This window comes from Capricornis sumatraensis, chromosome 2, assembly GCF_032405125.1.
Source record: "Capricornis sumatraensis isolate serow.1 chromosome 2, serow.2, whole genome shotgun sequence".
NCBI lineage: Eukaryota > Metazoa > Chordata > Mammalia > Artiodactyla > Bovidae > Capricornis > Capricornis sumatraensis.
Window position 1 is genome coordinate 202,716,821 of NC_091070.1, and position 23,712 is coordinate 202,740,532.

Sequence of the window (23,712 nt, forward strand, 5' to 3'; positions counted from 1 at the left end):
ACCAGTGCTGCCTCCGTGTAGCGCTTGTCTCTGAGGAGCGCCATCCCTCTTAGCTAACCTGGTCAGCTGAACCCGGACTTCATTAGCTGCCCGTGGTCCCCTAAGGGCAGATCACGAAGGATGCTCCTTCTCTAGAGGCCACGGTGGGGCAGAACAGAGGGAGCTGAGGGCCAGGCGTGTAAACCAGGGGTACTTGGACCCTCCCAGGTCTGTGACTTCTGTCGCCATTTGTGCCCTGGTATGCGGGAGTAGGCAGCTGGCCCTGGCCACGAGGTCCTCACTTCCATCGCCCTTTGCCCCAGGATTGGGTGTGAAGACATGGGTCCCCTGGGTCTCCTCAGGGTTTACCCTGTGTCATCCTTGGAGCCTCTGCTGGGCTCTCCATACAGCAGGTACCCCGTAGAAGGCAAGCCACTTCCCAGCACGTGCCCAGGCCCACATGCCTGCCGCACGTGTGCCTCCCCCCCACTCCCAGCCCAGATGGTCTCTGCCAGGCCAGCTCAGCTGCCTCCCTCACGCCTCAGCAGCTCCTAGGACAGGGCCATGCAGGAACCCAGCTGGCCGGGGTGCCTCCAAGCCTGGGAGCAGCTGGGATGCTTGGGGGCACCAGGGGTGGGGGTGGGGGTGGTTCCTTTCATGGAGACCTAGTGCCTCTATTTATACACATGTAGGGCCAGGTTTCCTGGGGCTCGGAGGACAGGGAGCTGGTAGCAAGGAGCCTGGGACAGCAGAGCCCCACTGGCTCAGCTTTCATCCCACGGTCTCACACGGCGTCCACCTCAGTCCCTTCCCCTGTGCCTGCTCCCCACTCGTACAGCGTTGGGCAGATAGGCCTTGGTGAGCCTCACTGGTCTCTCCCCATATCTCTGCTGCATTGGGTGGCTCTGCTACTGGGAAGCCTCATGATGAATAAGAGCAGAGTCACCCAGGCTGTTGCTCCAGGTGCTGGAGCGTCTAAATCGTCCTAGAAGGCTTTGAAAGCACCACAGGCCGCCCGGGGCTGCCCCACCCTGACCTGTTCTGTTCTGCTTTGACAAGAGTGTTTAGATACTTATTGTCTGCAGCAGCCGTCTCAGAGCCTGGTGCACAGTGGGTGCTCACCCAGCCCGGGTCCTGGCATGTGGCAAGTGCAGAACCAGTGTGGACTTGACACATCCTGGGAGCTCAGCAAGCACAGGGTTTGACATACACCGGGCCCTCCCTTGGTAGAAGGCTTGTCACTTACCAGGCATTCTCCTAGCTTGAGTCCCAGCATGTGACAAGTGCTCAACCAGTATGACATGGCACACATTGGGCACTCACCTAGCACAGTGCCAAGCGCACAGTACATGCTCACCCTACTCAGGGCTGACCATGTGCTGGGTCCTCACCTGGCCCAGAATTTGGCATACATGGGGCACTCATCTAGTGCAGGACCCAGCAAACCACCAGGGCTCCCTGGCATGGGGCTGGCACACAGTGGGTGCTCTCCCAGCACTGGACCTGGCACACACTGGGTGCCTTCCTAGTGCGGTTTGACACACAGTAGGTCTTCTCCTATCTCAGGCACCAACACACAGTGCGCACTCTCCTTATATGACAAGGACTAGCACAGAGGAGGTCCTCTCCTAGCCAGGCCAGCCTGCACAATGACCGGATGATCCTAGACTCACAACTGCCGCCTCCCCAGTGAAATGGACCATATCTAGATCCAGAGGGAAAGGCTCAACCTCCTCAGGCTTCCTCTCTGGATTAGGACCTCCCCTCCATTCCGCTTGTCCTCCTTCCCCACCCTGGACCCCTGGAACCCACCAACTCAGCTCTGTGGCCTCCCCTCCCCTCACACAGCTTCCTGGCAGCCCCAGCACCCCAGCATTTTGCAGTCCTGCCTCAGCAGGACCTTCCCTCAGAGTCACAGGTCGCAAACAAAGCCCCTCGACTCCTTGACCCTCTGGAGGAATGCCCACTCTTATTAAGAAAAGTCAGAGGCGGGCTTGGGGGAGCCAGCCTCCCTGAGTGGGGCTAGAGCGGCTGGATCCCACTAATGAGCCCTCATTACGGCCAGGACCCAGCTGGGCTGCTGCCGCCTGCTGTCCCCATGGCCAGAGCCAGAGAAAGCTGTCCAGCCAGGGCTGCCTGTTCTGGGCACCCGGCCCAGGCCAGGGCAGCCAAAGCCCAGAGCCCACCCTGGGTGGAAATGAGCATTTGGGCATCATGGATGACTGGGCCTTCCTGGAACCAGTGGCCTAGCCAGGGGCTTGGCCCTCAGTCTGGACTCGCAGGAAGTCAGCGGAAGTCAGCGGAGCGTGTCTGGGGACCCGGCTGCGTGAGGCTGGCCTGGAAGCAGCTCAGTCACTAGGATCTGAGGCCGTTCTCTTGGGAGACTTGCTTAAGCCAAGATCATTCCCCATCGTCTCTCCCAAAATGGGCATAGTAGCATACCCACCTCGAGGGGCTGTTGGGAGGATTAAATGAGTTAATATATATTCATATGAAGTGTTTAGGACAGCGTCTGGCTCACAGTAAGCACTTAATATATATCATCTATTGCTGTTATTAATAATGTCCACTAGCTTCAAAGATGGGTAGCTATGATCCCCATTTTAGAGATAAAGAAACTAAGACCAGACAAGTAAAGTAACTTGCCTAAGGAGATACACAGAGGAGACCCACCAGAGCTGGGGTTTGAACCCAGGCCTGTCTGGCTAAAGACTTTGCCTTTTAAAAAATAATGATGTTGGGACTTCCCTGGTAGTCGAGGGGCTAGGAATCCACCTTACAGTGCAGGGGACATGGGTTCGATGCCACTGGTCAGAGAACTGAGGTCCCACATGCCGCGGAGTAACTCAGCTGTCACACCACAACTGCCGACCCCGCGTGCCACAACTAGAGAGCGCGTGTGCTGCAACTTAGACCCAACGCAGCCCACTAAATATTTTTAAAATAATAATAACAAAAAATTTTAAAATAGTGTCATCCTGCCATGTTCCCACTGGGGTCAGCACACTTACCAAACTCACAGGGAAGGTCCTTTGCCTCAGAATTCATGCCTGATCTTAGGTTACTAAGATCCTACTTTGTACCAGACCCTTTGCCCACCCATCAGTTTCCAAAAACTGGAAGCTATGTCTCCCCAGCACCAGAACACTGGAGCCCACCTTCCTGGTCACTGGTTTGTGGTGGCCCAGCACCCACTGGAGACTGACCAGTGAGTGCGGCCTCAGAGAGGAGGGATGGAGGGTCTGAGTGACATTCTGCCCAGACCACTCAGCACCCTCTTCCAGAGGGACTGCCTCAGGTTCTAGGTGACACAGTGCTAATCCTCAAGGATCTGTGATCTGCAGCCACCCTCTTGGCTAATGCCATCTTTCTTCAGACAGGTGACAGTGCAGTTCACCAGGCCACAACTCTTTTGCAGAGTCAGTCACATTCTTCTGTGAGGCCACACTCTACCATCTTGGCTGGCTGGGGATCCCCAAGTCTTGGGGGGATTGCGCCAGGGCCCATCACCCCTCAGGCCACAGCACTCTATGAAGTCGGAGATGCTCTGGTAGTGCCCTGTGGCTATGTCCTCTTCTCCCTGCCCCTTCACCATCTCTAGTGCCCAGTGGTACCCAACCTCGTTACCAGGAGCCCACCAAGTGCCAGGCCTGTGTGCCCAGAACCATCTGGGCCCCAGACCCTACTCTAGGACGCGACGAGCCGCCTTCTCTCTCTCTTCTGCGCCCGCTCTGCCTCACCCTGTGGTTGTGAGTGTGTGTATGTGTTTTTTGTTCCAGTAACTTGCTGGGAACAAGGGAGAAACACAACAAGCCCCACGTCCCACTCTAGCTGTGGAGCATCCGCGCTGGGCTGCATGGGGACTGGCTGGAGGGGGAGGGCCAGGGGAGGGGGTAGGCAGAGCTTCGGGAGGAGATGAGGTGAAAGTAATTGATGCTGCCCAGCCGGCAGTGGAAGAGGCAGGGGATGCGTCAGTGTCGCCCGGAGCTGGCAGAGGTGTGAATGAGCGGAGGAGACACGCGCTCTCCGCTCCAAGTGCTCACCCCGGGATGGCGGCGGCTCAGGGACCTGTGGCCCCCTCCTCCCCAGAACAGGTCAGTCACCTTCCAGGAGGTTGAGCCCCCTCTCTGGTGCCAGGCAGACTGGGAGGCAGGACTGGGGGTGGGGAGAGGGGCTGAGTGGTCTGTGCCAGGGAAGGGCAGGCGCAGCCAGCCAGAGAGACAGACACCAGCAAAAGTGACCCAAAAAGTTGCAACTGTGCAAAGGAGCAGGAAGAGTTAGCTGTGTGGTAGGGGCGCGGGGGAGGAGAATGGGGGTGTGAGGGCTCCCCCAGCCCAAGGACCTGCTGAGAATCTGCTCTGTGTATCAAAGCTGCATTGTCCTGGCTCCCGGGGAGACGGGCCGGAGGTGCCCAGGAATTGTACTAATCAATACAGCCCCATTGTCTGTGCCACGGCAGTTACTCCTATGGGGAGAGTGGGTGAGGGGGCAGGGGGACTTGGTACAGGGGCTTCGTTGGTGAGGATGGGGGAAGGGGGTGGGCAAGCCTCTCAGTTGGGAGGCGACAGACCCTGCGGAATGTTCGCCAGTGTCCAGGACAAGGGCCCGGGTGGGGTGGGCACCACCGGTGTGCCCTCATCCCTGGAAGCCGGGGATGGGCGGGGATGGCAGGCACAGTGTGGCTGATGGCAGTGAGGGAGAGGGGACTGGGACAGCTACCTCTTTCTCTGCAGCGGATCCTGACTTGACCTCCAGCAGGCAAGAGAAGGAATGTCCTCTGGGGAGACCTGAGTTGGGTTTGGGAGTAGTATTATGCAGGGCTGCCCTTCACCCTCAGGACTGCCAGGGTCAGCAACCAAAGCCACTTCCAAAATGCCTGCACGATGCCAGCCGATTGGGGCAGAGGCTGCTCACGGCTGCCACAGTGTGGAGCAGGGCTGTTGGGCTCCAGGACAGAGGCAGAGCCCACCCAGTGGTCCTATCACTATCCCCAGGGTCTAGAGTGGAGCCCGATATGCCCAGGCTGCATCTCCTGTCTGCTGTCCACAATATTGGCGGGTCAATATTGGCAGAGCCCTCTGCCAGTCAGGGCTCTGGGATGAAACAGCACCGGGCATGTCCTCGCCTCTCTCACCTCCTATGTGAGGGCCTGATCCCCTGAGAAGTGCCATGAGGTTTTCCTTGAGGCAGGAGACACTAATAGCCCCTGCATACGCTCGAGTCTAGGGTAGATTTTCCCATGGTCCTGCTCCTCCAGCCCGGCACTTAACTCTTTCCCGTGTCTGGATCAGCAAAGCCAGCTGAAGGATGGAAAGCTCTGTCATTGCAGGGCAGGTGCTGCCTCAGGAAGACAAGTCGGGGAACCAAGAACCAAGGGGTGTGAGGTCCCAGGGTCTCCCGAGGCAGCCATGGTCTACTGTCACGGCTGTGCTGCCTGAATTCCCCGACTGGAGCTCAGAGAAGGCTGCCAGGGATCTGGATTTGGCTCAGGGTCAGTCTGGGATGTAGGGTCTTGCCCGTTCTCCTCTGCAAAGTTTGTCTTGGAGAGGACTTCACCCTTGAGCAAACCCTGGGGCTTCAGAGTCCTGGACAAGAAGCCTGCCGGCTCCCAGCGGGGCCTGCCCCGCCCAGCCTGCTCCAGGAGTCCTCAGTGTCCACCGAGAGCAGAAGAGAGAGCTCTCGATTCACAGAAATAGCCAGTGGACGCTGCTCTCGGAGGGCGGGAGTTGGCACCCTGAACACAGCCATCGCCCAGAGTAGAAACCTGGGCTGCCTCGGAGTCTGGACAGAAGAAGGGAGGGGCGCCTCTGCGGTGGGGGCAGGGGGTGGCCTCGGGAGCGGGCTCTGCAGCGTTGTTTCTTTACACTTTGCTGGAGTTTCCAATTTTTTTTTTTTTTAATGATAAGCTCATAATCGGAAAGAAAGCAAATAACTTTTTTTTTTAAGTTGTTCAGAAAGCCAGTGGGAACTAATGGAAAATACAGGAGAGAGTCAGAAATAACAAATTCCAGGCAAGGCAGAGCTTCAGAATCTAAGGAGATCTGTTGAGGTTGTCTGTCTGTCCCCTGATTTTATAGCTAAGGTCTCTCAATGCTAAGAGTGGAAGAGGTTCGGGATCCTAAGGGTGCAGATTCTAGAAAGCTAGGATGCTAACCCCCGGTGCGGGATCCCCGCCCTGCCAAGCCCAAGGTGTGGGGGGGAGCTCTGGTTTCTGCCCTCAGAGCTGAACTGCCTGAATTCCAGGAGTTCACCCAGAACAGTGAATAAACAGAGGGCAGAGGGCTAGGGAGAGGACTTACATAAGCAACTGCTCAGTGCGGCTCACCCTCCTGGGCAGGGATGGGGTGGGAGGTTGTGAACCCAAGACAGGTCACAAATCCTTGGGCAGGCATGGACACTGCTGCCTCAGTGACTGCTTCTATGGACAGGGGCACTGAGGTCTTATGTGTGTATGTCTCTGCACAGAGGACATCATGGAGGATGATCAGCCAGCCCACCCACACAGCCGTGGAAGGCACGCCCCATAGCCTGCGTCCTGCCAGGCCTGGGGAAGCTTGGGCACAGGGCAGGGCAATCCCCACCCTGGAGATCACCCATGAGGCCCATGAGGGCAAGTCAGAGGTGAGGGTGAGGGCTATCCAGGGAGCCGGAGGAGGAGGGACCAACCCAGAAGGGCACCAGGCCGCTCTACTTTAACTCACCACCCAGATGTGAACAAAGGAGGGAGGTTGGAGGGCAGCGAGGGCAGCTCCTGAAGTGGGAGATGGGCAGCAGGAGCCTGGAGCCTGGCCAGTCAATGGGGCTGAGCTGGGTTAGGCAGATGGGCCACCAGTCTGGGTCAAAGCCATGAGCACAAAGAAATTCTTTTGTGGGCACCTCAGAGCGAACAACCTCTGCAGGGACCGTTACTATCAGTGACAGGCCTTCCACCCAGCAGGTGAAAAAGAATGGAGGGCTTAGAATAAGGAAAATTATGCAAGGAGAAAAAAAGTTGTGCAGCACTGGAAAAGTCTCGCCGGCCTTGGCATTGCTGTCCAGGAAGGAAGTGAAGGGGAGTCCCCAGAAGAGGGCTGGAAGGGAACTAGAGCCCCCGGGAAGCCCCACAGAGGGACCGTTCCCTCCAATGTCCTTGGAGCAAAGTGGGCTTCCTCTGTCCTTTGCTGAGCGCCATGCCTTCACCAGCCAGACTGCCTGCACAGAGCTTGCACTGGAATGAAAAGTCAGAGGCCTAGCTGTGGAGCAGGCCCCCACGGCAGCATTCCCTGCACAGCTCCTGAATGGGGCACTGAAGGGCTGGGTACAGGGCCAGGGAGCAGCCGATGCTGCTTCTGCTGGAGCTCCTCCCACCACTTGCAGGGCGTCAGTGCACCTCCTCCTGCATAGCGGACCCCTCCTGTTAGTTACTTCCCTCCAGGGTCCCATCCCCGTCTCCAGTTCCAGGCCCCAGGCCCCCAGGCTCAGGCCTCCAAGGGGCACAGCCAGCAGGGCTGAACTGCTGAGCGCAAGGCTCAGTAGCGTGCTGCTCGTGAATGCGATTGCTGACTCCTGAGGGCTCAGTCAGCCTGCGACTCGCTGCTGGCCACCCTCCCGGGCCCCTCCATGCCAGGGGAGGAGCAGAGACCTCAGAGGCCCAAGTCTGGTCCCGCTGCACTTGCTCAGGCCTTGAACACCAAACCTGAGGACCTCGGTCTCTGCAAGAGGCCTTGCCCTGGCTCCACCCGTGAGGCCACCCTGGACCCTCAGTTGCCTCTCTTACAGCTGTAACTGCTGCTTCGTGACCCCACCCATGTTCTCTGCAGCTGCCACAATCCTCCATTGTGCCCCTAAGTAAACAAGCCTCGGACAGAATAAAACTGTTATTGTAGGATCAACATATAGGCGGCCTATTTGGCTGGGCTTTGTTTGGGAATGGATAAACTACCCCAGGCAGGCCTCACGCCCTCTGAAAAAATGCCCCCCGAAGCCCCATGCTATTGCTAGGCCTGTCCCCAAAAAAGGCTCTAGGAGGTGGTGACAGGCTTAGCTGGGATTCTGTAGGGACCTGTCACACCAGGTCTGGGAGTTCGCCCCACCACACCCCTCTTCCGCCCAGAGCCAAGGTGGCCTTCAAGCCGCTTCATCAGGGCAGCCTTCTGTGACCTCACCCTGCCCCCACCCCCACCCTAGTCATCCTTTCATGCTCTTGTGACTTGAGAAATTCCCCTTTGTGGTCACGTTGAAGTTGCATGTAAAAATTATGTGTTTATCTCATTAATGGCTTACTTCCCCCTGGACTTCTAGCTCTGAGTGGGTCGGGGTGTGTTTTGTTCACTTCTGAATTCCCTGAGCCTGAGGTAGGGCCTGGCACATAGTAGGTGCTTGTGAACCTCTGAGGCTGTAAATGAATGCACACAGGCTCTCCAGTGGGCAGTGCTGGGTGGGGGGGTAACACCTTTGTGCGGAACAAGGGTGTCTGTGCAGTAGTGCCCACGTGCTGTGCAAGCCTGGAGCGGCCCCCCAGATGCGCCCACTGAGAGCAAAGGGTGCGTGGCTAGGAGGGCCACCATCAGGTGCTGGGGCCTCTGGGCCTGCCTTCCCAAATAGGCCTTCCTGGAAGGCGCAGGCCCAGTGAGACTGTTGCCCCACTCTGCGCCTGTCGGTCAGTGTCAGAGTCCAGCAGCATGGCAAGGCACCAGGCCCATTTGTTTCTTTGCCTGTGTGCCTTGAGTCTGTCTCTTTGAAACTGAGGGTCCATGTCAGTACAGTGCTGTCCCTCAGAGGTCGTGCAGCTGTGTCTCTGACCCTGGGTGTCCTCAGGAACCCTGGCCATTTCTCTCAGGAGAACAGCCCACCTCTGGGAGACTGTCTCTGTCACTCAGGAGCTCTCTGGGCCTTTCTGTTGGTGACTCTCAGGGTCTTCCCTTGCCTCTGAGACTCCTCCGACCCTCAGGCTCCAGTTCAGGGTGGCTGACTCAGTGGCAGGGGTGGAAGGGCTATGACACGGGGGACGGGTCTGCTCACACTTCTAAAGGGACTTACTGCGTTAGTCCCAGCTGTGGGGTTGGGGTCCTCAGTGGGGCTTCAGGCCACCCAGTGCAGCCCCACAGCTCCCCAGGCAAGCCTGCAACCTTCCTTTGGGGCAACCCCCTCATCAGCCCTTCTGACCAGCCCCCTCTTCTGCAGCCCATGCTCTCTCAGCTCAGAGACCCTTTTCCGGAGTCACTCCCTCTAGTTCTCCTGGCAGAGTCTGTCCTCCAAGTCTGGCATGGTGCCTACAACTCTGGTCTCCTCCCCCAACTCATGGCCAGCAGACCCCCGCCCCAGCCCAGGTCAGCTTCCCCAGGGCTCCCCTTCCCAGTCGTGGGCGATAATTAGAGATGGCTCCCCTGGCCTTCCCATCCTGAGTCCCAGAATGCCTTCCTCAGGCCTGGCCCAGCTCAGTTACTTGCCGCTTCTTGTACCCTACCGCCGTGACCACCATGTGCCCCCTAGAAAAAGCCTTCAGCTGGGGGAGGGGTCCAGCGTCGCCTCCCCCGCAGCCGCCTGCCATGGGCAGCGTGCTCAGCCTGCTGATGTGGTGGCGGGTGGGGGGGCTGTCTGGACACTGGCCCCTTTGTGCCCAGCCCAGCTTGGCTGCTTGGTATGAGGCTCAGCTGCTCCCAGATCCTCACCCAGAGGGGAGAGGGGAGGCTTTGGAGGGGCTGGGGCTGGGGGGCTCTCAACTCGAACTCCCTCTCAGTGTCCCACCTCTCAGATGCTGGCAGCAGCTCCTCAGGTGGGCTGGTGCCCCCGGCACAGGGTGCTGGGGGCTGGTGAGGGCGGCCCTGCTTGGCACCCTCTGGCAGCCACTCTTCCCTCTGTGCTCCTCTGCCAGGCCTGCCTGCAGCTCATGCCAACAGAGGGGAAGCCCAGCGTGGGGGTGGGGGCCTGGAGGGTCCACGGTGTCCCTACTGGGGGAGGCCCGAAGGGTCAGGCACCTCATGCCAATGCCTTGCTGATGATAGCTTTTCTCCTGTCCCCACAGAATGGTGCTGTGCCCAGCGAGGCCACCAAGAAGGACCAGAACCTCAAACGGGGCAACTGGGGCAACCAGATCGAGTTTGTACTGACGAGCGTGGGCTATGCCGTGGGCCTGGGCAATGTCTGGCGCTTCCCATACCTCTGCTATCGCAACGGGGGAGGTACCCAGTGGGCACAGGGCAGGGACCACCCGCATGGATAGAGCCCAGCCACCAGGGCCCAGCCACCCCCTTCCGGCACAGACCCCACTCTAGACAGGCTGGCCTCTGGCTCTAATCTCCTTTGCCCCAGCCCCTGGCTTAGGTACCCTTTACCCCCTGACCTCAGCAGCCTGATCCCTCGAGGAGAGAAAAGGTAGAGAGGAAAGCAACCCAGCCTCCCAAGTCTCAGTTTTATACCCCCTGCATTTCAACAGCCCCGCCCCACCAAATGATTCGGGGATATTTGAGGACCCCATCAGTTAACGTGTGTGAAATTGCTTGCTTAAGTCATCAACTCCCACCCAAACATGGCAGCTCTGAGACCTGGGTTCCACTTAGAGCAGACTTCCTGGGAACCCCTGTCAAGTTAAAAAACAGGCCATGAGCAGTGTGCCTCAGACTGAGGCTCCAGTCCAGGGCATGGCACACCCTCCTGGAAGCCCAGCCAATTGCAAAGGTTCTGCTGTCGGGTTCTGAGCAGGAAGAGGGTGGGATCCCCCAAAGCCGGCCCTGAGCCAGCCCTCTCCCTGCCCACCAGGAGCCTTCATGTTCCCCTACTTCATCATGCTCATCTTCTGCGGGATCCCACTCTTCTTCATGGAACTCTCCTTCGGCCAGTTTGCAAGTCAGGGCTGCCTGGGGGTCTGGAGGATCAGCCCCATGTTCAAAGGTGAGGCCCGGATGTGGTACACACACACACACACACACACACACACACACACACACACACACACACACACACACACACACACACACGGGCCTCTGGGGGCCATGCTGACTCACCCATCTGTATAAACACTGCCAGCCGTTATGGAACCTGGGTGTTGACCGGAGGCCCACATCACCAGCCAAGGCCAGGGACACATGCTGGGATCCATTGTTTACTTGGCCTCCACCCTCTCCTCCTGCCCCGTGCATACACAAAAGCCCTTCGCCGCCCCCCACCCCCAGCCCCCAGCTCACTCCTGCCAAGGCCTGACCAGCCCCTTCTGTGGCCCTCTACGAAAGCCTGCCCCTTAGGCCCTTCAGAATTAGCTTCGCGTCCTTCAGCTAGGTGTGTGAGGCTGCTCCTGCCCCTCCCCTCCCCCAGGTGTGGGCTACGGCATGATGGTGGTGTCCACTTACATCGGCATCTACTACAACGTGGTCATCTGCATTGCCTTCTACTACTTCTTCTCATCCATGACGCCTGTGCTGCCCTGGACCTACTGCAATAACCCTTGGAACACGCCCGACTGCATGAGCGTGCTGGATAACCCCAACATCACCAACGGCTCGCAGCCTCCTGCCCTGCCTGGCAACGTCTCTCAGGCGCTCAACCAGACCCTCAAGAGGACAAGCCCCAGCGAGGAGTACTGGAGGTGAGGCCCCCGTGGGACCTGGGCTTCTAGGGGTTACCCATGGGGCCTGTCTTCAGCCCTCCCTCTTCGCTGTCGGGCAGTGGTCTGCAGTCTAGGGAGAGTGCCCGGAATGGAGCATGGCAGGGGTGTGGGCAGCCTCTCCAGGAGACGCTGACGCACAGGCTTTGTGAGTTTGTGAGAGTCCTTAGACAGTGGCAGCGAGAGAGGGAGGGCTCCAGCAGTCAGGCAGGTCAGCCGAGGAGAGTCGGGGAAAAGAAGGGGTGGCTTCCTGGCGAGCAGAAGAGCACGAACACAGGGCCTTAGTCCCAGATGAACCTGAGGGAAACCTGTTGTGATGAAGGGTAACAGGTGTGTGGGGAACTCACCAGCCATGTGGTAGCCTACAGGGAGTACGTGCCTTCTTGGAGGACTTACAAGAAAGAAGCATAGACCTAACCCTGCAGAACCAAAGAAGAGCTGTGGAAGTTTCCTGAGCCCAGAGCTGTCCTTATCAAGCTGTGTTTGGGAAGGGCAGACTGGCACCCCTGAGCTCTGTAGTGACAGAGAATGGAGTCCCAGGGCTGGCTTGAAGGGAAGCTGTTGCTGGGGGTGTTTGGAACATCTTGTCCCAGCTGGGTGGGTGTGAGGGCCCAGCAGGACATCCTGGAGGAAATTCCCCACGTCCTGCTGGGGAGCTCATGGGAAGAGGGCTTTGTGGGCTGGTGGGCAGGCCTCGTTCATTCATTCCACAAACATTTATGGCGTCCACTCTGCCGGGCTCTGTGTGTCCATGGGGTATGAACAGCCCTGAGACTGTGCCATGAGGAGGTCACAGTCCAGAAGGGAGCTGGGTCGTTAGTGCCATTAGGGGCAGGGGCCTCAGTGCAGGTATATGCAGGGGTATGGTGAGGGCAAGAGCAGGTGATCAAGGAGGCGTCCCATGGACTTCCCTCGAGGTCCAGTGTCTAAGACTCCGAGCTTCCTGTGCCGCCACTGCAGGGGGCACAGGTTCAGTCCCTCCTCGGGGAACTAAGATCCCACAGGCCAAGCATGACACGCTCAAAAAACAAACCATAAAAAAACCAAGACTTCCCAGAGGAGGGAGAAAAGGAGCTACAGAAGGATTGGGAGACATGGGCAGGTGAGCCGCAGCCAGGAGGTGGCAGACTGGAGCTGGGGTTGGGAGCAGGTAGGACAGAGGATTGGGACAGAGGAGGCCAGGACGTCAAAAGGCACAGGGCTTCCCCTGCCGGCCAGAGGGTTCGAGGCCTTCTCCACGCTGTGATGGAGAGTCAGGGCTGGGCAGCTGAGGTCCCAGTGACACTCGAAGTCCTAGCAGGTCCACATCCTCTAAGCCGAGGGCCAGCACTCAGAGCCTCAGGGCCCAGTGTCCCTGGGCTGTGGCTGCTGCATACGTGCTCAGTCGTGTCTGACTCTTGGCAACCCCATGGACTGTAGCCTGCCAGGTGCCTCTGTCCATGGAATTTTCCAGGCAAGAATACTGGCATGGGTTGCCATTTCCTACTCCAGGGGATCTCCCTGACCCAGGGATTAAGCCAGTGTTTCCTGCACCTCCTGCTTTGGCAAGCAGATTCTCTACCACTGAGTCTCTTGGGAAGGCCCTGTGCTATAGGTGTTCAAAGACGGTTAAGATGTGGTCACTGTCCTCAAGACTCATGGTGGAGACCACAGAGCCGTTGCCTCCCAGTGAGGTTTGGGCAAAATTGCCTCTGGGCATATTTGGTCATTCAGTCACTGGACGGGTCATTTCCTGAGCACCAAGTACATCCCGAGAACTGCACTCAGAGCCAGGACAGAGCGGGGAGTAGGAGGCTCCTCCCACTCAGGTATTCTGCTACATTTGAGGCATGGTGTGGACTGGGCAACTTGATCTAGATGAGGGAGAGCCTTCTGGAAGCCTCCAGAAGCACGAAGCCAAGACATGCTCCAGAAATTCTCACCCCAGGGGCTGTCTTCCAGGGTGGGGCTACTGCTTGGCAAAGCTCAGGAGAGTTTATCCAGTGCAATTAGAGGGGAATTTCCCTCCAAGAAAACTAGCCATGGGTCAGGAGGTCCACAGGATGGCCTGCTGAACTCCACTCCTTGGCGGGGGCTGGAGCCAGGCCTCCCTAAGGAGCCCCAGTTCCAGGCAGGACTCCTTCCCTTCAGGATGGCTCCCTGCTGCCCCCTCCTGGAGAGCCTAGGGAAGTGACCTTTGAGAGGGCTGCCCAAGCTGGCTTCAGCAAGATGAGGTGAGCAAGCACCCCATTTCTGGGCACCTACTATGTGCTTATTGTTGCTGTTTAGTCGCTCAGTCGTGTCCGACTCTTGCAACCCCATGGGCTGTAGCTCTCCAGGTTCGTCTGTCCACGGGATTCTCTAGGCAAGAGTACTAGGGTGGGTTGCCATTTCCTTCTCCAGGGGATCTTCCCAACCCAGAGATCAAACCCAAGTCTCCTGCATTGCCAGGTGAGTTCTTTACCCCTGAGCCACCGGGGAACTATGTGTTAGGCATATTATATGATATCACCCCCATTTTCAGATTCAGAGACTGATTCCCAGATGTTAAGGAACTAGGCCTCAATGCTGTCAGGATATACATGCCCTGCTGTGCCTGGTGCCTAATGTGAATCAGGCCGATGATTCTCTGCAGGCATTCTGGGTCCACAGTTTCCAGCAACCCTTTGGAGAGCTGCACAGTCTCATTTGAGCACCACGGCAACCCTACTAGTTTGTGCCAGTTTTATAAAATATTCCCATTCTACTACTGAACAAAACAAGAGAAAGATGGACTCCTCTAAAGGGAGAAGAGCTCCCAGGGCAGATTTCTGAGCCCACGTCCGCCTTTTGCCCACCCTTTGGCTTCCAGTCTTCCCTGCCCTCACCACCTCTTTACAGCATTTTACACCTCTTTACAGTCCTCTGAGAGCTGATCTGATGCCTGCTCAGGACCATGCCTTCGTCTCCCCAGCAGACACCTGGCACCCAATGGGACTTGGATCCCAGCACCCCTCTCCCGGTGTCTTCATGCCAGCTCTAGAGCCACACAGACCTCACTCAAATCCTGGCTGTGCTACATACCAGCTTGGCCTTCTGAGGTCACCAAACCTCATTTAGTCTCAACTGTTCATCCATTAAGTGGGAGTGGTTACAACATCATTCTTGTTATTATAAAGATGTAGCAGAAATCACTAAGAAAGTGACAGGTACTCAGTAAGTACAGTGAGAGCCACTGCTGGAGATGCAGTGAAATAGATGAGAGTGTCCTGTTCTCAAGGCATTTACCATCTGGTTGTGGAAATTAAAAAATAATGCAGAATAAGTCCAGAGATGTTATGTGAAAGCCAACTTGTAAATATGGGGGGTTCCAAAAGTTTTTCAGTTAGTTGTTTGGTCTCAAAAGCACATGGTCCAAACCCAAAACAAAACATTAAATATGGTGCGATAAAAAGAAAGTTAGAGTTCAGAAGTCTCGCCTTCCAAACTCTTTAAGCCCTTGTATTGCATGCTGAACTCTTGCAATAAAAAAATAATACAAAGCACTACCAGTTCAACATATGTAACTAGATAAAGTTTTTCGAGAGTCCTTTGAGCAAGGAATGGGTTGTTTACTTTGAATACTGGTGCTTAAAGTAAATCACCTCTCAGCTGTAGCAGTAAGACCCGGTGGCTATTCTGGAAGGCAAAGCCTCCCAACACGATGTGCCCCAAATAGTGTGCCAGTCCACTCGGGCTTGGGCAGCCCAGAATCTCCAGCCCTGCTGCCTTCAGCCTTCAGCTTTGAGTGACCTATTTGTCCCATAAGCCCAAACTATTTTTTTCTGCATGTCCCAAAGGGAAAAAGATTGGAAAGCACAGCCGCAAAGGTCCAGGAGCCTCTCCGGGGAGCAGGGGGTGGGTCTTATTCATCCCTTTGTCTTTGGTTCCCCCATGGACTGAGAGCCTGGAAAGTTTCTCATCCTGATGCCTGTTGAGTGAATCAACACCGAGGCAGGAGTTTGACAGGAGTGGGATGTGTTGGACAGCGCCCTCTGCAGGTCACAATGTGAAGGGCAGCCTAGGCGAGGATTTAAGGCAGAGGAGGCCTAACAAGGTGCTTGCAAGTCTGACAGTCCAGTGGGCTGACCAAACAAACAAATCCAAGACCTGGCAACATTGTCCCATGAGGGACCAGGGTGACCACCCATCACAAAGTATTAAACATGTTGTCATGAGGTTTGAGAACAGAGTTGGGGAAAAAAAAGTAAAAATAGCTAAGATTAGAGGACAGCCTATGAGCTATGCTGAGAAGTCCTCATTGAAAGAGGGGAATGAAAGGAGCCTGTATTTTTCTAAATTTATCTACAGATTATCCTAGGTTGATGTTATGATGCCCATTTTAAAGATGAGGAGACTGAGGCTCAATAATTTGTCTCTTGCTCATCAGTTCTAGCCTGGACAACTCCAGCAGCCAAGCCAGTCCCCCTCCAGATACTCCCTTTTATACTTCCCAGTCCATTTTCCATGATGTTAATTCATTCATCCATTCAGCAAGTGCTTACTGGGCATGGCTCTGTGCCAGGCACTTTGCGAACCACTGGAAGGATACGAGGGTGAACAAAACAAAAACCCTTGCCTTCATAGAGGGCAGATAACAAACTGAACAGTAAAATGTGCAGTACGATAGGAGACATACTCTGGAGGAAAATACAGCCAGGAATGGGGTAAGGGGTGCCAGGCTGGGGCAGGGGTCGCAGTTTTAGTCCGGGTATTCAGAATAGGCCCCTTTGCAAAGAGGACACCCAAGTAAAGATTTGAAGGATGCAAGGAGGGAGGGAACCACGTTGACAAGCCCAACTGAATAATTTGTGGGGCCCAGAGCAAAATGAAAAGATAGGGCCTCTTGTGCAAATGTGTTCAGAATTTCAAGATGACAATGGCAGGACATTAAAGCAAGCACAAGGCCCTTCTAAGCATGGGGCCCTGTGTGCCTGCAGAAATCTCACACCCATGTGGACATGTGGAGGTCTAGGGAAAAAAACATGCCAGACAGGGAAGAGTACGTCTAAAGGCCCTGAGGTGAAGTGGGCCTGGCACATTTAAGGAACAACAAGGGACCAAGTGCAGCTGGAGCGGTGAGGAGGGGGGGAGGGAGCCGGAGGAGAGGAGATCTGAGAGATGGCAGTTAGGAGACAGTGGGTCATGGAGGGCTTTGTAGCCACTGTATGGACTGGTTTTTCCATGGCCAGAGATGGGAGCTGCTACAAGGTTTTGAGCCAAGGAGAGGCCCCGAGAGACCTAAAAACCCTCCAGAAGCTTCTCATTGCTCTCAGAATAAAATCCAAACTTCTCTGCCCTGACTTCACAACTTCTCTTGACCTTGTTCCTTCCTGTCTTCATCCTTCTCTGTTCCCCTCCCCTTCTCCCCCAGCCTTCCTGAGCTGCTGACATGCCCAGGCGGTTCCTGACCCTGTCCTGGTGGGTCATGCCCTGACCCTGACCCATGCCCTCGGCCTGGCATGTGCTTTCATTTCTCTTCACCCACTTTCTCCCCATCCTTGAAACTGTGGCTCAAGCCTCCCCTTTTCCAGGAATACTTGCAGTGTGCTCCTCTCCCTGGGGTTAAGACACTGCTGGCAGTGCCCACAATACCTGATTTAGGTCAATATGCCCAGCATCTAGCAAGGGCTTGGCACCTCAATGTCCAGTCAGTGGAAGAAACACAGCTGGCATGGCATAGGGCTCCAGAGAGAGTCATGCACACTCAGGAGAGGAATTCAGGTTCAAGTCTAGGCCTGCATGCTCCAGTGTGTATGCTAAGTCGCTTTAGTCATGTCCAGCTCTTTGTGACCCCATGGACTATAGCCCTGCATGCTCCTCTGTCCATGGGATTCTCCAGACAAGAATACTGGAATGAGTTGCCATTTCCTCCTCTAGGGGATCTTCCCAGCCCAGAGATCAAACCCATCTCTCTTAAGTCTCCTGCATTGACAGGCGGGTCCTTTACAAGTAGTGCCACCTGGGAAGCCTCCGTCTTTACTCAGTACTCCACTGCCTCCCTCTGTTCATCAGAGTTGGAGGACTAGTGTGGGTGAAAAGGTCACAGAAGGCTCCCTGGAGGCGGTGACACCAGATAGGGGGTGTCCAGTCTGGAGGAGAGCGCCTTCCTAAAGGAAAGACCTAGGCCAGGTCTGAACAGGGACAGGGAGACCTCCACACCCCAGGGGCTGAGGAAGCTAGCCCAGGCCTGGGTTGTGGCCTGCAGGTACCCTCGAGGATCCTGGGAGAGGCAGCAGGCAGAGAGGGCTGAGCAGGCTGCGGCTGGGGCCTTGCCAAGGTTCCCATCTCAGACAAGCCAGCTGCTGGGAGTCTGTGAGAAAGGAGGGAGCTGCCAGGCTGGGCCCTGGGCTTTGGGAATGTGTTGCTGGATGGCGGGGCTGGCCCTCAGTGACAGAGTATCCCCTTCCAGGCTGTATGTGCTGAAGCTGTCGGATGACATCGGAAACTTCGGGGAGGTGCGGTTGCCCCTCCTCGGCTGCCTCGGTGTCTCCTGGGTGGTCGTCTTCCTCTGCCTCATCCGAGGGGTCAAGTCTTCAGGAAAAGTAAGTCCCCCTCCTTCCAGGATCTGTGCCCACCCAGAAATATCCTGCCTCCCCTGCCTGGGTTTTGTGTGTGGACAGGTGGGTGGGGGAGTGATGAAAGCATGTGGGATGGAAAGAGGGACCAGAGGACCCAGGGTGGTTGAGGGGGGTGGGAAGAGCCCAAAGGAGTCCAGTGGGGCCCCTTTCACCCCCAGGTGGTGTACTTTACGGCCACATTCCCCTACGTGGTGCTGACCATCCTGTTCATCCGTGGTGTGACCCTGGAAGGAGCCTTCACGGGCATCATGTACTACCTGACCCCACAGTGGGACAAGATCCTGGAGGCCAAGGTGGGCTGTGGGTGGAAGGTGACCTGGAGGGACGGGGAGGGGCAGAGAGGCGCCAGCCTCTGAGCGCAGCTCCTCCTGCAGGTCTGGGGGGACGCCGCCTCCCAGATCTTCTACTCGCTGGGCTGCGCGTGGGGCGGCCTTGTCACCATGGCTTCCTACAACAAGTTCCACAACAACTGTTACCGGTGAGAGTCTCCCTGCCGGCGCTGGGGCTGCCCCCTGTTCCCGCTCTCTCTGCAGCCTGACCCTGCTTCCCCCAGACCCACCAGATCCAGTGCAGCCTCGTGGCCCGCCAGGACCCTCCCTTCCGCTCACAGCCTGGAGATCCTGGCAGTGCCATGTCTGAGTCCAGTCATTGCAGAACAGAGAACACTTAGGCAGAAGAGAGAAGGGCTGACAACAGTGATGCCCCAGAGGTCTGTAAGGACTCAGAGCCTCAAGCCCACTTAAGGAGGCCCAGAACAGACCAGAGATGAGAGTAGGGGTGCTTTTGTTCCTAGAACTTTCTCTGTCTCCAAGTCTCCCGGCCTGGCCCAAATTGGGCAGGAGGAACTAAGCTGCGTGTCCTGACCACGTGCTTCCCTCCCCATTAGAGACAGTGTCATCATCAGCATCACTAACTGTGCCACCAGTGTCTATGCCGGCTTCGTCATCTTCTCCATCCTGGGCTTCATGGCCAATCACCTGGGTGTGGACGTGTCCCGCGTGGCAGACCACGGCCCGGGCCTGGCCTTCGTGGCATACCCAGAGGCCCTCACACTGCTGCCCATCGCCCCACTCTGGTCCCTGCTCTTCTTCTTCATGCTCATCTTGCTGGGGCTGGGCACTCAGGTAGGAGGTGCGGGACTCGGGCCTGTGGCTGGGGGCGGGAGGAGGCGGGGCCAAGGGTAGGCCCCTGCTCTGATGGCCGTGTCCTGCAGTTTTGCCTTCTAGAGACGCTGGTCACAGCCATCGTGGATGAGGTAGGGAATGAGTGGATCCTGCAGAAAAAGACTTACGTGACCTTGGGCGTGGCTGTGGCTGGCTTCCTTCTGGGGATCCCTCTTACCAGCCAAGTAAGAACCAAGGGAAAGGCTGGGTGGGAGTTGCCAGGGTATGAGGGGAAGACGGGAGAGAAGGGGCCCGTAGCCTCAGGCACCCCTGACTCAGCTGCCCACTGGCCCGTAGGCAGGCATCTACTGGCTGCTGCTGATGGACAACTACGCGGCCAGCTTCTCCTTGGTCATCATCTCCTGTATCATGTGTGTGTCCATCATGTACATTTACGGTAAGTGCCCAAGCTCCCACGGCCTCCCGTGTCCCAGCCCCTGGCCTGCTCACGCTGTCCTGTGGGCTGCTGACCTCCCTCTCTCCAGGGCACCAGAACTACTTCCAGGACATCCGGATGATGCTGGGGTTCCCACCGCCCCTCTTCTTCCAGATCTGCTGGCGCTTCGTCTCACCAGCTATCATCTTTGTAAGTCCCTCGCTGGTCCCTCCCCTGCTGCCCCCGTGGCGAGCGTCTTTCTGTTGGGAACCAGCCAAGGCGGAGCACGAGCTCTTCAGGCCAGAGCTTCCCCCTGGGGCTCCGCACCCATAGCTCTGGTCACTGGAAGTCTGAGCAAAGCTGTATAGAGGCAGACAGGTGTGGAGATTCAGAACGACCCAAGCCCTGGCCTTGGGTTAGGAAGGGAGCACAGGGCCCTGTATTTGACAGAAGACAGTGCCCAGCTTCAGAAGGGGAAAATAGGCTGGCAGCAGCTGAGAGCTGGCCCTCTCTCCCTGGTACTTCCACCGGCCATCCCCCCAGAGGAGTCTCAGGAACCATGACTGACATTGGCATTGGGCCTCTGACAGCCTCGCTGAGCTTGTGTCTCTAGTCCCTTATAGCTGAGGTGCTTAGAGTGCTCACGATATGTGGTGTGAATGCATGTTCCAGAAGCAGGCTGTGCAAGTCAGGTATCAGCTCAGGATCCGGGACACCCCCCTAAGCCACCCTGGAATGGGCTGGCTTGGGAGAGGGAGTTCTGGGCTTCCACCAGTATTCAACACCTGGAAGACAGACCCCCCAGAAGGGAGTGGAAGTGGTGGAAGGAAAGCCCCCCATGACCAGGAACAATATACTAAGTCTCGTGATACAACTCTCCATGGTTTCGTTATTATCCCCACTTTACAGATGAGGAAACTGAGGCCCTGATATGTTAAGTAGTTGACCCAAGGTTATTCAGCTTCTAAGAGTCAGAGTCCTCATGCAAAGCAGGTGGTCTGATCTGGAGCCTGTGTGCTGGGCCCATGCTGCACTAGAAACAAGTTTCGGAGGAGGAGTGGTCTGTGGACTACAAACCTTCTGATTTCGTTCCTTTATGATCAGGGTGAGAAGTCGGGGGCTGGGGGGAGGGATTTGCTAGTATAATGGTCCCTCCACAGAAAAGAGGTAGGGCCGTCTCTGAGTGACAGAGGGGTCAGCCTGATGGTCAGGGCAGTGTCTGGAGTCGTGCCACCCATTGTGCCAGCTCCTCTGTGCCGCAGAGAGGTCAGCACCAGATTTCCACTTTGGCTCATGTTTCTGGGGAAAAAAAAAAAGGCCCCTGAGGGCTGAGGCCTCCATCACATGGGGTGTGGGATCTTCCCGAGCCTGGCACAGGCACCAGCTCTGGCCACTGGCCCAGCTTTGAAACAGGAGGAGCGGAAGTGTCCTGTAAGCGGTGGGAGGCGGGAGAGGGCAGACACCACGGCCAAGCGCTGTGCCCTCGGGGGCTGTGGCTTTGGCCCAGGACCTGCCCTGGGAGAGCTCATCCTCCAGGGCTCCCAGGAAGCTGCTGCCCTGTGGGGAGACCTAGGGCACTGCCCAGGCAGGGCAGGAGGCAGGAGGCAACCTAGGTCCAGTGTCTCCAGGAAACTGAGGCAAAGCCCGCAGCATCCTCTCTGTGCTCAGAAAGCCAGGCTGGAATCACCTTCGGGCGAGGATGCCAGGCTCTGTGGAAGCGTGCTTCTGGGCTGTTAGTTTTCTTTGGAGGCTTTACTTCTTCATAATGCTGAAAAGATCTTAAAAAAATTTTTTTTTTACAAACTCCATCCTTCTATCAGCTTAAATTTTTTTACAAACTCCATCCTTCTAAGCTCCTCTAAGTGCAGCGTTCCCCGGGTGGATACAGGTCTTGACTTCTAGAATTTAGTCACTAAAAAGGCTGGAGGGGCCTGAGCTCCAAGATGCAGCTGAAGGCTTGGGAGGTGTATGCTGAGGCCTCCTGGCAAGCAGCACCCACTGCCCCAGGCCCTCCAGGTGGCCCATGAGCCACCTGCCCATCTTTCTGCTTCCTGTAGTATTTTTGTTGCTACAACCCTAGGCTTTATCTCTGGTGTCCCTCGGCTCTCTCCACAGTGGTTCCTGAGAGCACCCCCAACCTGACACTGTTTCTAGGCCTCAGAGCCTCCCCTGGCTGTCCATTGCTGTCTCTGCAGCCATAGACTGGCAGGACCCCTCCCTTTCCTTTCCCCCATTGCTCCCACCTCCCTGCATTACTCAGTTCAGATCGGCACATAAGATTGTGCCAGGCGCTGTGCTGGGCACTGAAGACCTAGAGCTGATGCAATCCCAGGAGCTCCCAGGTCTGGAGCAAACATTCAATAAATGCTCAGTAGATGGAAAATGCCACTGAAGCCTTAAAGGCCACAGATTCGGCCTTACTTCAGCAGGCAGTGGGGGGCCACTGCAAGTCTTTCAGTAGAACTGACTTCCAAGGGCCATGGCAGCTGAACAGTTTCTTGCTGCTTCAGGGTTATCCAGAAGCCAGACCCCTCCCCTTCCACAGTGCCCGCCTGCGCATCATACCCTGGACCCCTGGTGCCATCAGCTTCTTCCACTACCCAAACGTTGATGTCAACTCTGCCCTTCCTGAGATGCCTCTTTCTAGTCTGGGAAACTGGAGAGGGAGGGGAGCAGCGCTGATAGGAGGCCTAAGGCCGGGGTGGGGCTGGGCAGGACTCATGCCCACTCCCAACCCCGACTCTTTGCAGTTCATTCTCATCTTCTCGGTGATCCAGTACCAGCCAATCACCTACAACCAATACCAGTATCCAGGCTGGGCCGTGGCCATTGGCTTCCTCATGGCCCTGTCCTCTGTCATTTGCATTCCACTCTACGCCCTGTTCCAGTTCTGCAGAACAGATGGGGACACCCTCCTCCAGGTGAGGGGTGGGGGCAGGGGCAGCCAGGTGAATCAGAAGGGGGTGGATGGATGGATGGCGCTCCAGGGCTCCCTTCTGAGGCACTCTGCCCGCCCGTCCGTCCCCCATGCCTACCTCTCCCGCAGCGTTTGAAAAATGCAACAAAGCCAAGCAGAGACTGGGGTCCCGCACTCCTGGAGCACCGAACAGGGCGCTATGCCCCCACCATTGCACCCTCCCCTGAAGACGGGCTTGAGGTCCAGCCGCTGCACCCGGACAAGGCCCAGATTCCCATGGTGGGCAGTAATGGCTCCAGCCGTCTGCAGGACTCCCGGATATGAGCACAGCTGCTGGGGGGAGTGCCCCACCCCCACCCTGTGCTCCCAACACAGAGACTGGGGAGACAGTGGAGAGGTATCACTGCCTGCCCTGACCATGCCCTGGCCGGGGGTGGCGCCTGTCACCTTGGCCACCACTGCTAGCGCGGTCATTCGTGCTCGTGTCCCTAGTGTTTACAGGTCCTTTGGATGCCAAGATGGCAGCTGGGGGGTGTGGGTGATGGGGGGGTTGCTGGGGGGCCCAATAGCACTTTGGAGGGGTCTCAGGCCAGGTCCCCAGAGGCCTGCTGGGCTTCACGTGGCCTCTGATGCCCCCACACTTTGCCCTGAGCTGAGGTTCTGGGTGGGTCTCCTACCTGTCCCTTGCCCTGAGCCTTCGGCTCCTGACCAGTGTTCCTGCCCTTGGGGTGGACCCCAGCCTCCACCCAGGCTAATTCGGATCCTCCTACCTGGAGGCAGGGTGAGGAGCCAGGGGGCTGTGCAGTGTTACGGGTCAGGCTGTGTGGCTCGGCCCTTTTGTCTGTGTGATTATTTTTGTAAAAATTGTATTATCTGTGGTTGCCACCCCCTCTCCCTTGGCCTCGGGCCCAATCTGTCTTCCAGGCCCACCTGCACCTCACTCGGCGGCTCTGAGGTCTCTGCACTTCCTTCCAGCACTGGCTGTCAGGGCCAGCCCAGCAGAGGCCCATGACCCAACAGCCTGCCCAAAGAACTTGTTTCTGGGGGGTAGGGGTGGGGTGATGCTCAGCAGGAGGTTTGAGCCCAGAGCCCCGGGGAAGGGGACCCTACAGGACACCCCC

At 57.0% G+C, this 23,712-nt stretch overlaps 1 protein-coding gene across 2 annotated transcripts in view; it reads left to right on the forward strand.

The window, feature by feature from the left end:
- Nucleotides 1–23,030, forward strand: part of SLC6A9 (solute carrier family 6 member 9) — a 30,442-nt gene extending 7,412 nt beyond the window's left edge. The window contains exons 1-14 of one of the 2 annotated variants that reach the window (XM_068963698.1): nt 4,014–4,073; nt 6,445–6,600; nt 9,983–10,139; nt 10,717–10,848; nt 11,269–11,539; nt 17,967–18,099; nt 18,294–18,428; nt 18,510–18,613; nt 19,022–19,259; nt 19,349–19,483; nt 19,596–19,695; nt 19,784–19,884; nt 22,425–22,595; nt 22,721–23,030. In XM_068963698.1, coding sequence (XP_068819799.1) covers nt 4,029–4,073; nt 6,445–6,600; nt 9,983–10,139; nt 10,717–10,848; nt 11,269–11,539; nt 17,967–18,099; nt 18,294–18,428; nt 18,510–18,613; nt 19,022–19,259; nt 19,349–19,483; nt 19,596–19,695; nt 19,784–19,884; nt 22,425–22,595; nt 22,721–22,915 — 2,073 coding nt within the window. In that variant the 5' untranslated portion in view covers nt 4,014–4,028 and the 3' untranslated portion in view covers nt 22,916–23,030. Of the gene's footprint in view, nt 1–4,013; nt 4,074–6,444; nt 6,601–9,982; nt 10,140–10,716; nt 10,849–11,268; nt 11,540–17,966; nt 18,100–18,293; nt 18,429–18,509; nt 18,614–19,021; nt 19,260–19,348; nt 19,484–19,595; nt 19,696–19,783; nt 19,885–22,424; nt 22,596–22,720 lie in introns of those variants that run through there. The other variant, XM_068963699.1, reaches the window with a different exon arrangement.
- Nucleotides 23,031–23,712: the final 682 nt, after the last annotated feature.